General features: G+C 48.1%; 1 protein-coding gene across 1 annotated transcript; it reads left to right on the top strand.

Annotated features, from left to right (window-relative positions):
* The first annotated feature begins 1043 nt into the window (after positions 1–1043).
* On the top strand, positions 1044–14384 carry TBC1D21 (TBC1 domain family member 21). The gene is made up of 10 exons (XM_061158503.1): positions 1044–1103; positions 8178–8281; positions 9177–9271; positions 10042–10152; positions 10311–10411; positions 11299–11395; positions 11743–11843; positions 13123–13239; positions 13889–13972; positions 14352–14384. The coding sequence occupies exons 1-10, from the start codon at positions 1044–1046 to the stop codon at positions 14382–14384; spliced, it is 903 nt and encodes a 300-aa protein (XP_061014486.1).
* The last annotated feature ends 231 nt before the right edge of the window (positions 14385–14615 follow it).

The following is a 14615-nucleotide window of genomic DNA, read 5'->3' as shown; positions in this document are numbered from 1 at the left end:
TGGTCTAATTACTATCCTCTCCTAATGACTAAGGATGCTTTAGAGCCAGATGGCTTTAACGGCTGAGACCTGAGCAGGAATGCAAGTGGTGCTTAAGGTGGAGAACTGATGCTGGAGCCAAGAGAAGCCAGCTCCTCAGGTTCATTCAGCAAATACTGAGCACCCACCAAGTGCCAGGAGATGGGGCTGGCACTGGGAGGGGAAAACACAAGGATCAGACATTGACCTTGGCCAAAGGAACTCAGGGAAGGAGGGGGGGATGGGGCACATATAGAAACCTCTGTAATATATACAGAGAGGAAAGTAAGAGGAGATCCAAGGGCTTCATTTACTCTTCTCTTCAATTATTTGTTCAGTCACTTGGGCATTGTCTTTAGTGCTCTAGATATAAAGATAAATGAAACTGATCTCTACCCCGTGAAGTTACCATCCAAATACCTAATATGAGTCACCCGGGGAGTTTTTCAAAATACAGTTCCCCATGTCCCCAGCCCAGACATTCTGATTCTGAATCTCTGAAAGTTATACTCAAGAGACCTAAATCTCCTATTCTAGGTGCTTTCCAGGTTTCAGTACTAGTCTGGTGGGATAACAAGTGAAGGGGGCCCAGAAGAGGGCCTGCCAGAGATGGAAAGACTTCCTGGTTCGCCTCTTCCAGGAAGCCCTCCCTGATCAGCCCAGCACACTGGTCTACATGTCCTCTGTAGACCCCTACATGCCCTCTACAGCCCCCATTACACATCCTGTGAGTACTAGTTTTTCTAGGTGACTGGGAGGTTTAGTCCTCTTGGTTCTTGGGTGTGTCTTACCTCTAAAGTTGAGTGCTCCCATGTTCCAAGGCCATTGTGACGAGCATTCCAGGGGCTTTATGACACATTGGCTGGCTCTGTTCAAGTATAGGAGGTTAGCAGAGGCCCAGTTCCTCCTGGGAAAGCAACTCATCCCCCAAAAGGAAGACCATCTTCCCCTGCTTAATTAAAGCATCACTTAGGGCTCCAAGTAAGCTCCAGTCAGAGGCTGCTTGAAGACAGCCAGCAGGGGCCATGACCACCCTCTCTCCCGAAAACAGTCTCTCTGCCAGGCAGTCGGCCTCCTTCATCCTGGTGGGTGTTCTTCATCAGCTCCGAGTCCCTGCCTCCCCAGTCTCTGGTTTGCATTAGGGCTATTTTCCCCTGTTAGGGCTATTTTCCCCTGTTGGGTGGGAAGGACCAGAACCCTGAGCTGGCCTAGAAGGCGGAGCAGGGTAGGTCAAACCTTGGTCTCACCATCATCACCGACAACAGGACTGAAAAACACAAGTCCTTTCTTTACCCTTCTATCTAAGCCAGTGTTACTTTTCCCCCATTCATGACATTCTAACTTTAACGAATTCCTGGTTTGCAAGTTGTCTTAAAGATGCTGAATTTTCCTTGGTGTTTTTGCCAACAATTTTGGCATGCTGCCACCAGGTGGCAGTAATGCTTTTGTTAGCAGGTGGTTCCACGTCCAATTAATAAGAGAAGCTATTTATTGGAATTCAGCCTCAGTCATAGAATTTTCCACACTGTATATTTTTCAAAATCATAGTGACTAACTATAATGACCTTAACCAATCTCAAGTCTCATGAATCATTGTGATTTAGAGAGTGACACATAGAAAAGCAGAAATGCAAAATGGGTACCTCTCTTCCTGAGTTTTAAATGTTACTGCTTTATTGCAAGTTATCACCAGGCCTTGATTTGGATTTTCTTTATATCTCTCTTCATTTCTCTAAACTTAGAGAAGGATAATAATAAAATAACAAACTGTCATATGGCATTTATTATGTACAATGACTGTTGTAAATGATTTATTTACAGTCAGTCTCATCATAACTCTGTGAGGTGGATGAAGCTATTACACTCACTTTATAAATGAGAACATTGGGCCCCCGGGGGCTAAGCAACTTCCTACAGACCCACAGCTAGTAGATGGCAGTGTGCTCTGCTCAGCTTCAGTCATGTCCGACTCTTTGTGACCCCATGGACCACAGCCCACCAGGCCCCTCTGTCCATGGGATTCTCCCGGGAAGAATACTGGAGTGGGTTGCCATGCCCTCCTCCAGGGGATCTTCTTGATCCAGGGATCGAACCTGCATCTCTTACTCCTCCCGCATTGGCAGGCGGGTTCTTTACCACTAGTGCCACCTGGGAAGCCCAGTCAGTGGCTGAGTGGGTATTTAAATCCAAGCTGTGGAGTCCATCTCCTAATCAGTGATTCTCCAAGCGTGGTGACTGAGTCTGCAGCATCGGCATCAACTTCGGTCTAATAAGGAATGCAGATTCTTGAGTCCCAGATCTTCTGAACCAGAAACTATGGGCGTGGGACCCATCGATCTATAGTTTCACAAGCCCTCTGGGTGATTCTGACGTGCACCTAACTTCTTCTTTGCATCAAACGGATCTCCAGTTGCTCCGCGGCATATGGGATCTTACTTCCCAACCAGGGATCGAACCTGCATCCCCTTCCTTCCAAGGTGGATTCTTAACCACTGGACCACCAGGGAAGTCCCTAAGCCATTTTTTAAAGATAACTATACTACTCTGATGATGCACACTCCACACCTGGGTTGATAAATATCACCCAGATAACTCTCAAGTCATACACATCCCCCCTAAACTGTCTACTCTGAATATGCCTGCCCTCCTTGGGACCCCCCTCTTTCCTTGGGAGGAGTCACCGACACGGCTATGGTTGCTGTTGGGAGTATGTCTTGTCCCACAGTTGACCTCAGGCTTTACTGGGGGCTCTGTTGCTGCGCGGGATGTGAGAGCTGGACCATAAGAAGGCTGAGCACCCAAGAATCAATGCTTTCAAATTATGGTGCTGGAGAAGACTCTTGAGAGTCCCTTGGATTGCAAGGGAGATCAAACCAGTCCATCCTAAAGGAAATCAACCCTGAATATTCACTGGAAGGGCTGTTGCTGAAGCTGAAGCTCCAATACTTCGGCCACCTGATGCGAAGAGCCGACTCATTAGAAAAGACGCGGATGCTGGGAAAGATTGGCGGCTAAAGGAGCAAACTCCAGGAGACAATAAAGGACAGAGGAGCCTGGCATGCTGCAGACCATGGGGTCGCAAAGAGTCGGACACGACTTAAGAGACTAAACAACAACCGTTGCTATGAGGACTCAGAGCAACATGGCATCCAAAAACCCTTAAAGAAAAGTTTTCTTATCCTCCCACCTCTGGCCCCCTTCTCCAGGGGGAGCAGGTTTGCCGGTAGAGAGCTTCACCCTGCTGAGGTACACCACAAAGGCGGGAAGAGACTTCCACACATGCTTTGCCTAGCAGTACTCCTCTAGGGAGTACTAGGAAAGGTGTTATTGGGACTAGGAAAGGTGTTACTGCAGCACCTCACGGACTACCAAAGTCTCCTGCTCGAAGACCAGGGCCTTGTACCCAGATTGTGGGCAGGGTGTTAACAGGTTGGCAGAGCAAGGAATAGAGGAATATAGGAGGATGAAGATGGAGTTGAGTTCACTCAAATTGAGATCACTCCATTATTTTGAAGAACCCCAGATACAGATTCTATGGTTTCTGGCATAGACAGGCGGTGTTGATGTACTAGTGAAGAGAGGGAGGGGACTTCTGTGGAAATTCCTATCGCCATCCCCCTTCCCTCTGCAACCCCGACCCACCAAACTGTAGACCTCTGCAGTGGTCAGGCTTTTTGAGCTTGTCCTTGGCTTGCTATGGAGAAGGAAATGGCAACCCACTCCAGCATTCTTGCCTGGAGAATCCCATGGACGGAGGAGCCTGGTGGGCTACAGTCCACGGGGTCGCAAAGAGTCGTATACGACTGAGCGACTTCACTTTCACATTTCACTTTGGCTTGCCAGCAAATGTCTTACACGTTCTTATGAGTGCCTGGTAGTTTGCTTGGGTCCAGGGAGATACAGGGAAGAGGATGGGCAGAGAGAAGTACAGCTTACTGGAAGAAGTCAGTGGCTTTTTAAAAACAAATTCAGCCAAGGCAAAGTAGGCAGATGGCCATTTGTTGCAGGTAGAGATATAGTGACGCAGATTCTCCAAGCACTCAGCAGATGCCTTCTTGTGATGTTTCTAATTATCTCTGCCTTATTATGTTGATGCCATATCTTTTATTATAGTGTTCTGTGAATATAGCTTTGATTAGTTTGCCACTTTCATTATGTTTAACCCTTTTTTCATGTCTTTGTTCATCATTTATATTTTAATCTTTCTGTGGCATTTAATTTTAAAGTACCCCTGTTGTTAACAGCTCAGTCCCTCAATCATATCCAACTCTTTGTGACTCCATGGACTGTAGCCTGCCAGGCTCCTCTGTTCATGGGATTTTCCAGGCAAGAATACTGGAGTGGGTTGCCATTTCCTCCACCAGGGGATTTTCCAGACCCAGGAATCAAACCCGTGTCTCCTGAGACTCCTGTATTGGCAAGCTGATTCTTTGCTACTGAGACACCCAGAAAGCCTAACAGCTCAAGTAGGGTGTATATTTTTTATTTAAACTGAAAATCCTTGCCTTTTACACTCCCTGGTGACATGGCATTGGAGCTAAGCACCCTGACTCTTGCACCAAACAACTCTGGGTTCAAATCTCAGCTCTGATATTTACTGTGTGACTTCAGATATACTAAGTAACCCTCTAGACCTCTGGTTCCCTAACACATAAAGCAGTGTAACAATTTCACCTGCCTCATAGGTGGTTGTGAAGATTAAACAGTTGTAAATATAAAGTGCTTAAAATAAATAAAATCAGTGTTTTAAAAGTGTTTACAACTATTAAGGAAACTTAAGCATTTGTTTCCATAATTTATTTGGGTTTCAATCATTTTATGCTTTATGCATTTATTGATTCCTTGCTGTTTCCTGTATTGTTTATTTTTTAAAGTGAATTAGAAGGAAAATGTACTATTCTGATAAATCTCTAATTTTAAAAAGTCAAAAATAAAATAATTTCTTACACTATCCTTCAATCTAACAAAAAATTGAATTTGTAGTCAAAAATCTTCCCACAAAGAACACTCCAGACTTAGCTGGCTTCACTGGTGAGTTACACCAAATACTGAAGAAAGAAATAATACCAATTCTATACAAACTATTCTAAAAAAATTGAAAAGCGGAATAGGTCCCTACTTATTCCATGAGGCCAACATTGCCCTGACATCAAAATCAAAAACATTACAAGAAAACAAAATTATAGACCAAGCTCTCTCATGAACAATGATGCAAAAATCCTAAATAAAAATGTAGCAAATAATATCCGATGATGTCTAAAAAGGATAATACATCACCATGAGGGTTTATCCAAGGAATGACAACATTCAGAATAATTCAATGTAATTTACCGTAATAACACACTCAAAAATGATAAACCATATGATCATCTCCATTGATGTAGAACATCCATCCCTGATAAAACTCTCACCAAACTAGGAAAAGAAGGGAACTTCCTCAGCCTGATAAAGGGCATCTACAAAAAGCCTACAGTTAACATCACACCGAAACATAAAAGCCCAAATGCCTTGCCTCTAAGATTAGGAACAAAGCAAAGACGTCTGATCTCACCACTTTTATTTGACATTGCCCTTGAAGGTCTAGTCAGTGCATAAAACATGAGAAAGAAATAAAAGACATCCAGCTTGAAAAAGAAGAAGTGAAACTGCCTTTATTCACAGAAAACATGACCATCTATGTCAGGGTTGGCAAACTTTTTCTGTAAGGGTCAGAGTAGTAAGTACTTTAGTCTGTGTGTGTCATACATCTCTGTTGTAACTACTAAACTCTGCCATTGTAGCATAAAAGCAGCTGTGGACAACAAATGAGTGAACGGGCATGACTGTGTGCCAATAAAACTTTATTTGAAAAAAAAAAATAAACAGATTGAAGGCCAGATTTGGCCCATGGGTTATAGTTTGCTGATTGCTGGCCTATATAACAAACCCTATTGATCCACCAAAAAAGCTACTAAGACTAATGAGTGAGGTTAGCAAGGTTGTAGGATACAAGATCAATACATAAAAATCCGCTATATCTGTAAATACTAGCAAAGAGGAGTTGGAAGTTGAAAGTTTAAAAATGACACCTTTTACAACACCATCCAAAATATGAAATATTTGTGAATAAATCTCACAAAATATATCAATAACCTACATACCAAAATGCACAAAACATTGCTGAGAGAAATTAAAGAAGACCTAAATAAATGGAGAAATATACTACGTTTTATGGGTCAGAAGATTCAATAGTATTATCAATTCTCCACAAATTGATCTATAGGTTCAATGCAATCCCCATCAAAATCACAGCTGCCTTTTTTTTTTTTGTAGAAATTGACCAAACGGACTAAAATTCATAAGGAAATATATTCCTCAAGTTCAGTCTTTCCCTTTTATAATGAAAGATCCCAGGACACAGCCCAGCTCTTCCTATTCCCTTCTACTTCCTGCCAAGAGTTGCAGTTTCTGAGTACAGGTTGTGAGAACATGACGGCTATCAGAGGGCAGAAGCCTGGCTCTGATCAGCTCAGACGACAGTGTCTATACAATTGGGACGTGGCATCAGGGCAGACCCTGCTTGCCAAGGTTAGGCTAAGGCCAAGATTTTTTGCACCTTCTTGGGCCCATATATCCTATTTTGGTTTAGAAGATGGAGCATGTAGGAGTCATTAAAGTATTTTGCTTGATCCATCTCTACCAAACAGAGTTAGCAGAAATTACCCCAAATTTGGGCCTGTGGGCTCTAATTCTTAATTTCCAGTGCTGTTTTGTCTCTGACACCTTTCTACACCTGTGGTCAATAGATCAGCATCAGCAGTGCCCTGGGAGTTTGTTAGAAACGTGTCATCTTGGCCCCCACCCCAGACCTTTTGAGTCAGAATCAGAATTTTAAGAAGTATCTTCAGGTGACTTGTATGCAAATTTAAGTTTGAGTCACATCTATGCATATTCGGGTATCTATTAATGGGAAGTTGGGAATATATATATCAGACATGTCTAGTCACCTGCCAAGCTCTCTATCAGCATACTTTCAAGACTGAGATGCAGCATTTCAAGATATTCTCTTCAATGCAAGACTCCTCTAGGCATCTTCCCCTATTCCAACAGGAATTCAACTCCTAATTATTATTTTATGAGCATTTTAAATTATTTTGCATGTACTGTACTCACCTTTCCCCAACACACACACACCCTTTATGTAAACAGAAACCATCCGTTATGATGTACCATTTTATTCTTCTAGAAAAGGTAAAATGGATCTCATTGATGTGTTCAATTAGTGCTTATTTTATTTTTCCATTATCAGGGCAAGGATACATTACAGTTATAGAAAAGCTTGAAAATACAAGAAAAAGGGAAAATTACTTATAATCCTATCATTCAAAGATAATCACTGTTTTGTTTTTAGGTGGTTTTTTTCAGGGGTTTTTTTTCAGTCTTTTTTCAAAAAGGATTTTTATAGTGGTTAATTCACTTTAAGAATATATAAGGTGTGGTTTTTACAATATGTAACAGACCTTTATGGAGTTTGTACATAGAATACAGACTGAATATACAGCTTTGCTTTCTGCTTTTTTTCGTTAACATTTGTATTTTCCCAGATTATTACTCATTCCTCGTAAGTATCGATTTAAATGCTTCACAATATTCCACTGAGCATATAAACCATAGTTTACTTAACTATTCCCTTATTGCACAACATTTAGAGAGTGCTTGCATTTTTCATTCTAGTAAGTAGTGTGCAATGAAAACTATTGTGCATACAGCATTTTTCTATATATTTTCAGTAATTTCCTCAGGTTAAAATTTTCAGAAGTGAGTCAGAGGCTGTGAACTTTGATTCATGTTGCAAAATCCAGAGTATATCACTTAAAACTCACTCTTAAAGAAAAGCCAAAGTTCCTAATCGAGGGCTGAGGTGGTTGTCCTTGCCAGGTGAAGAGAAAACCACCCATTGACAAGACGGAATGGGATGGCTTCTTTGACGAGAACGGTCACTTGGCCAAGTCACGAGACTTCATTTGTGTCAACATCCTGGAAAGGGTACAGTCCTAAGCTACCCTTGGCCTCACCCTGGATCTGGGGTCGTGGGTGGGCAAGGGGGCGGGCATGGCATTGGAAGGGGCTCTTTCAGGCATTCAGGGGGCTCACAACCTCTCACCTCTGCCCCCACCCAGGGCCTGCACCCCACGGTGAGGACAGAAGCCTGGAAGTTCCTCACGGGCTACTACTCGTGGCAGAGTTCCCAGGATGAGCGGCTCACGGTGGATAGCACAAGGAGGTAGAACGTTTCAGATCCTTTCAAGGGAGGGAGGTGACAGTGTAGGTGGGAGGGGGTGCCCACCCCAGCCTGCTAGGTTCAGGATGCTTCCTTCAAATGGACTTCTCTTTTCAAGAGGCAAAACCCCCATGGCTCTCCTGACTCAGGGGGCATAGGCACCTCCCCCACCCGCACCCTGGACCCTGCACGCCCCGCCTGCTCGTGATTACCAGTCCACACCCTGCCAACTTGAGCTCGACCCTAGCACCTCCTCCCGCTGCCCCTCCACCCTGCCCAGCCCAGCCATCCCTAGGCCTGTGCGGCCTTCTTGAGGTAGGGAATATCCACACGCTCAGGGGCCAGCCAGAGAACACTCCAGGACAGTTGGGGATCTAGGGCCACCCGGATAATTCAGCTCAAGATCCTTAATTAAGTACACCTGCAAAAGACCCATTTCCCAAAGAAAGTCATATTCACAAGTTCCAGGGCATGGACCTATCTTTGGAGGTCACCATTCAGCCCACTACACACCCAGGCTCATTCCAATGATGGGCACGAAACCCTGCCTCATCCAGTCCTTCCAATCCTGAGGCTCAGGTGCTACTGTTAGCCCACTCTACAGACAAGGAAACAGAGGCTTAGGGAGGGTCAGTGATATCCCCAAGTCTTGATATCCCCTAACGGCAGACACCCAGTTCTTAAATTATGGATCCAGGATTCAGGTGCAGTGGTCAGACTGCAGAGCCACCTCCCCTGCACTCCAGGTGCCCATTGGAGGATGGTTAGGGTTGGGCAAGTTGGGGGGATGCGGGGCAGCACAGGGGGCACGCACCGCCTGGGTCAGGGCACTGCTCGGAGTTCCCCTGCCTGGCCTGGAGGGAAGGACGCCTCCTTCAGCCTGGGTCTGTCCTCACAGGAAGAATTATGAGGCCTTATGCCAGATGTACCAAAAGATTCAGCCCCTTCTGGAAAACCTGCACCGGAACTTCATAGAGACTCGGAACAATATCAGTGAGCCGAGGAGGGTGGGCTGGGCCCGGGAGGGGAGGGTTGGAAGCCCTCCTCCCCGGCTCTTCCTATGTCACGTCTGTGCCCTGGCTCCTGGGTGCTACCTTGACACATGCTGCGAATTTTGCCGGGTCAATCTCGGTTAGTCTACCAGCCCGGCTCCGCCGGCTGCCCCAAGTGGCCCAGCAGCGTGTGTCCCTGGGTGTATGCTCTTTCGCTGGTTGTCTACATCTCTTCCCCTCTTGGCCTTGAACTAGGTTGGATTTGAACTGCAGGAACGCAGGACAAAGGGTACAGACTGGTCAAAGATTTGGAGGCAGGAGAAATTCCAGGCAGCTCAGGTTGTGGTGAAGGGTAAAGCTTGGTGGTCTGATGTATCTTTTTTCATTTCATTTTTTTGGTTGCTGCGCATGGGCTTTCTCTTGTTGCACTGCATGGGCTTCTCGTTGCAGTGGCTTCATCTTGTTCTAGAGCATGGGCTCTAGCCCAGTACTAGCGTCTGGGCTCAGTACTTGTGGCACTTGGGCTCAGTCACTCTGCAGCACGTAGGATCTTAGGTTCTGGACCAGGGGTAGAACCTCTGTGCCCTGCTTTGGCAGGAGAATTCTCAACCACTGGACCACCAAGGAAGTTCCCAATGTAAACTTTTTCATAGCCCCCTTCCCAGGGTGTCCTGGGTCCAACCCTCTTGGATTGGGGGTAATAAACTCACCCATGGACCTTCTGCTAGATGTGATCTGGTGACGCCCACCTGTCCCTTGCCCCCAACCTAGCATACGACATTAAAAAACTCTATGACAAAGACCCCCTGGGCAACGTCCTCATCGATAAGAAGAGGCTGGAGAAGATCCTGCTCCTGAGTTATGTCTGCAACACTCAAGCAGGTGCGCCACAGGGCTGGGGATCCCTTCAGCTCCCCCTTCTCAACTCCTTCCTGGGACAGTGCCCCTGCCCCAGCCCAGGCTCTGCCGTAACCTTCCCCCCCCCCGCCCGTCATTCCCCCCATGCCGGCCCCTCCTCACTGGTCCCCCATCCACTCCAGAGTACCAGCAGGGCTTCCATGAGATGGTGATGATTTTCCAGCTGATGGTAGAACATGACCATGAGACCTTCTGGCTTTTCCAGTTCTTCCTACAGAAAACGGTGAGAGCTGGGCCTGGCTTAGGGACCTCCACGTTCCTCAAATGACCCCTTGAGGTTAGGCAGGCATTGGCAGCCCCAGTCATTTCCTCCAGCCCTGAAACAGCCCTCTGAGTCCCAGAGGAGCTTCTCCCAGAAAAAGGCAATGTCAGCCCCAGTGGGGTTTGTTCTGGGTTGGGGGGTGGAAGCATTGGAACTGAGAAAACGAGGATAACGATGCACTGGGTCCAGCTCTTGTCAAACCTTGAAAGGTTTGGAAAGGCCCAATGAGGGCAACTTTCCCCTAGCATTCCCCCTGCCCCAAGCATGGCTCTGTTCCTGCAAATCCTCCATGGCTCCCTACAGGCTCCGTAATAGAATCCCAAAACCTCAGCCAAACATTCCAGGCCTCTTGTCTTCACTCTTGTCTCTCACTGCTACTTTTACTTGACCTGCATCCAGGCCCTGCAGGGACTCGGTATTCCCACACTGTGAGGTTGAGAGCTTTAAAGGAGCTGCTCCCTGTTACTCCCTTTCCCCATGATCTGTGAGAGGCTGCCCAGAACCCACCCTCATCCCCTTCTCCATCCCTGAAACAATGTGCCACTGCTCTTTCCTTGTCCTGATTGGTTCAGACCCATGGTATGTGTCTGGAAGAATATCTGAGTTCACTGCATTGTAAGCCATGCCCGGTCCATATCTACATCCCCACCACACACACACACGCACACATCACACAGACAAGATGTGTGTTTATGAACACCCGTACTCCAACACCCAGACACATACAGAGACTCAGGCCAGGCCCAGCCAGACACACACAGGGCCTCCAGCATTGGGAAGTTGATGGAGCAAGGCTGGCTCATCTGGTGGTTTCAAGGGGGTCCCTCCCGCCTACTCATCTCCCCCAGGAGCACAGCTGTGTCATCAACATCGGGGTAGGCAAGAACCTCGACATGCTCAACACCCTGATCAACTTCCTGGATCCCGTGTTCGCTGAGCACTTAAGTGAGTGGCCCCCTCTGCCACCATACACCTCCCTCAACCCCAGGGAAGGCGTGGGAGGGGGCCGGGACCAGTCCAAGGCAGCAGCTCCCAAGCATGGGGGAGGAAGTGAGATCATTTGGTCTTTTCTTCGGCCCCGGGAGGAGGGTTCATCTGGATGGGGGTTAGAATCTGGACAGTTGAAAATCCACCCCGAACACTCTCCAAAGGCAGATGGAAATGTGACAGCCTGGGGCTTTTTAATTTCCCAAGTGTGTTTCCGCGCTCAGTTGTTCGCCCATGTGTTTTTGCTTTATCTCCCATCCCCTGACCATGGCCCCTGGGCTGGTGCCCGGCTTCTCTCCCCACAGAAGGGAAGGGTGCGGGGGCTGTGCCATCCCTCTTCCCCTGGTTCTGCCTCTGCTTTCAACGTGCCTTCAAGACCTTCGACGACGTCTGGAGGCTCTGGGAGGTGAGGTGCCTGCTGCTCTGGAGCAGAGGGACAGGCCCTCCCCCTGGGGCAGGCGGCAGGGAGGGCCTTGTCCTTGCTTCTCTTTACTGCCGGCTTTGGAGGGGTTCGATTTCTGGATCGGGAAGATCCGCTGGAGAAGGGATAGGCTACCCACTCCAGTATTCTTGGGCTTCCCTGGTGGCTCAGCTCATAAAGAATCCACCTGCAATGCAGGAAACCTGGGTTAAGAAGATCCCCTGGGTTAAGAAGATCCCCTGGAGAAGGGAAAGGCTACCCACTCCAGTATTTTGGCCTGGAGAATTCCATGGACTGTATAGTCCATGGGGTCGCAAAGAGTCGGACACAACTGAGCGACTTTCACTTCAATTCACTTCACTTCATTTTGGATACAGTTCAGTGGGATTTATTGGGCCAGTGACCCTGTTCCTGCCCTGTTGAGAGATGTGAGAACATCAGCTGATCCCTCTGTTCATCTAATCCCTCCACTGCACCTTCTCAGGGCAGCGCAGGCAGGAGGGGCCTCGAGGCTCGTGCAGCAGAAGTCTGGTCGGTATTAAGCTTCCCTGCCACCCTGCCTGCCCAAGGGCCCTCATTCTGCTCTCACGTTCCCAGCTGCCTCTTCCTTGTTGTTCCCCTCCACCTGAGTGCCCACACCTGACTCCTGGAGAAGGAGGGGCCCCCCAAGGACAGGTCACACCTGCATTTCTTTGACCCCAGTCTCCAGGGCAAGATGCACTCCCCCGGGAACACACCCACCGCCCTACCCCATGGCCATTGCAGGATTGGGCCTATGGCTCATGGCATTCAGTGCCCCACAAGTCAACTCCCCCTACCTCACTCCTCACTCCTGGCCTGTAGATCCCCGTGCTCAACCACCATGCCTTTAGTGATACCCCTGGACTGCTGACTTTCCATCAACTGTTGTTTTGCCAAAGCACCACTCAAAGCTAGAGAGAGTTACCCAGTCATTCTTGGCATTCTCTCCCCCATCTCTCTCTTTCTTCCTTCCTGCTCCCTCCCTTCCTCCTTCCCTTCTTCCTTCTCTCTCTCCCTCTAGCTGATGAATTCCCTAAAACCTTTTTCCCTGAGTCCCCCAACAGCAAGCACAATGTCTAGAACCCCAGAGGTTGAATGAATGAATGAGAGTCAATGAATGAGCACATGGGCAGCAAGGCCCAGGCATGGCTGATGGGTCACGGGCTTGGTGGGTACCACACCATCCTTAAAAGCATCTGCAGTCTCAGGCCCAGGCCAGACTGAGGTTCATTGGCCCCTGCAGGTGCTGCTCACAGGGAAACCCTGCAGGAACTTCCAGGTGCTGGTGGCCTACAGCATGCTGCAGATGGTGCGCCAGCAGGTGCTACAGGAAAGCATGACGGGCGACGACATCCTCCTGGTGAGAGCGGCCTCCTGCAAAGCCCAGCCCAGCCCCACGGGCTCCTGGAGACCCCTGACACAGACTCAGAGGCCCTGGCTGCCCCTGGGCAACAGTGTGGAGACTGACATACTCCAAACACCGAGCCAAGTGCTTGTATAGACCAGCTCATGTAAACCTCCAGACAAGCCTGACACAGAGGCATGATAACCATCATCATCACCAGTACCCCTGTTTAGCATCTGGAGGAGCTGAGGTCCTGAATGGTTCTTAACCTTGAGGCTGAATTGACTGACAGTTAACTCTTTGGCCCTGGGGTCCTCCTGTGACAAAAGACCTAGAGTTTTCCAACAATTCTGAAAAGCAGCTGAAGTCTTTGATCCAAAACATCTTAGATGGCGCCCCCATCATAAAACAAGTCCTCCCAGAATCCCATGAAAAACTCAGGGAAACCCTGGGGACGCTCTAGTGCCAAGAATGAAAGCTGCATTCCCCATCTCTCCAATATATAAAATTCCAAGGGTAAAATTCAGGCACTGTGCCAAGCTAGTTGAGAAGAGATTGGGTGGCCCCAAGTGACTGCCGTGAGCAGCGGCCTCGTCCCCGTGAAGCAGCAGGTCGCTGCCTGTGCCCAGGGAGACCTGCTTCCGCCCACCTTCTTCCGGCACAGGCCTGCAACAACCTCATTGACCTCGATGCCGACGAGCTGATCTCCGCTGCCTGCATAGTTTACGCTGAGCTCATCCAGAAGGATGTAAGTCACTCTGATTATTTGTCCTCCTTCCCTTCTTCCTCCAAGAGGCCTTCTCCGATCACCCAAGCCCAGTCCATGGCAGGTGTAATTCAACTTCAGAGACATAGCTTGTGCTATATTCTCTACCACCAACCCACGGGGATTGCTCTGCACAGACTTCTCACTGTTTGCATGCATAATTCCTGCTTCACCGAGCAGACTGTTCTTCCTGAGAACCCAGTCCTCACCCCTCATTCCCTGCATCCATCTGGGTAGATCGGGGCACAGGGCTGGGCACCCAGGGGCTCAGGGGAACATTACTGGCTGAACAAACTGAAGAATGAGAGCGACAGACCAATGTCTGTCCACCCCTACCTGTGAGAACCCTCCTCTCCCCCAGGTTCCTCAGTCGTTAAAGGATTTCTTTCTCTGAGACTGCTCACAATGGACAGACGCCCTCCATGGACAGGATGAGGCGGTGCTTCAGCTGTGAGGTCAGGATGAAGTCCAATGGGGCATTTGGGTGAGGGTGTAGGTAATACATCTGTGATGACAACAGCCTTCTGGAGTCATGGTTTGCGGTGAGCAGTGTGTTTCCTGGGGTGGGGAGTGAGGGCAGAGACAGGATTGTCTGATGAGAAGAGAGATGGGAGGGCTAGAGAAA

The sequence above is a fragment of the Dama dama genome, chromosome 12 (assembly GCF_033118175.1).
Source record: "Dama dama isolate Ldn47 chromosome 12, ASM3311817v1, whole genome shotgun sequence".
Lineage (NCBI taxonomy): Eukaryota > Metazoa > Chordata > Mammalia > Artiodactyla > Cervidae > Dama > Dama dama.
This window is presented reverse-complemented; position numbering and strand designations above follow the sequence as displayed.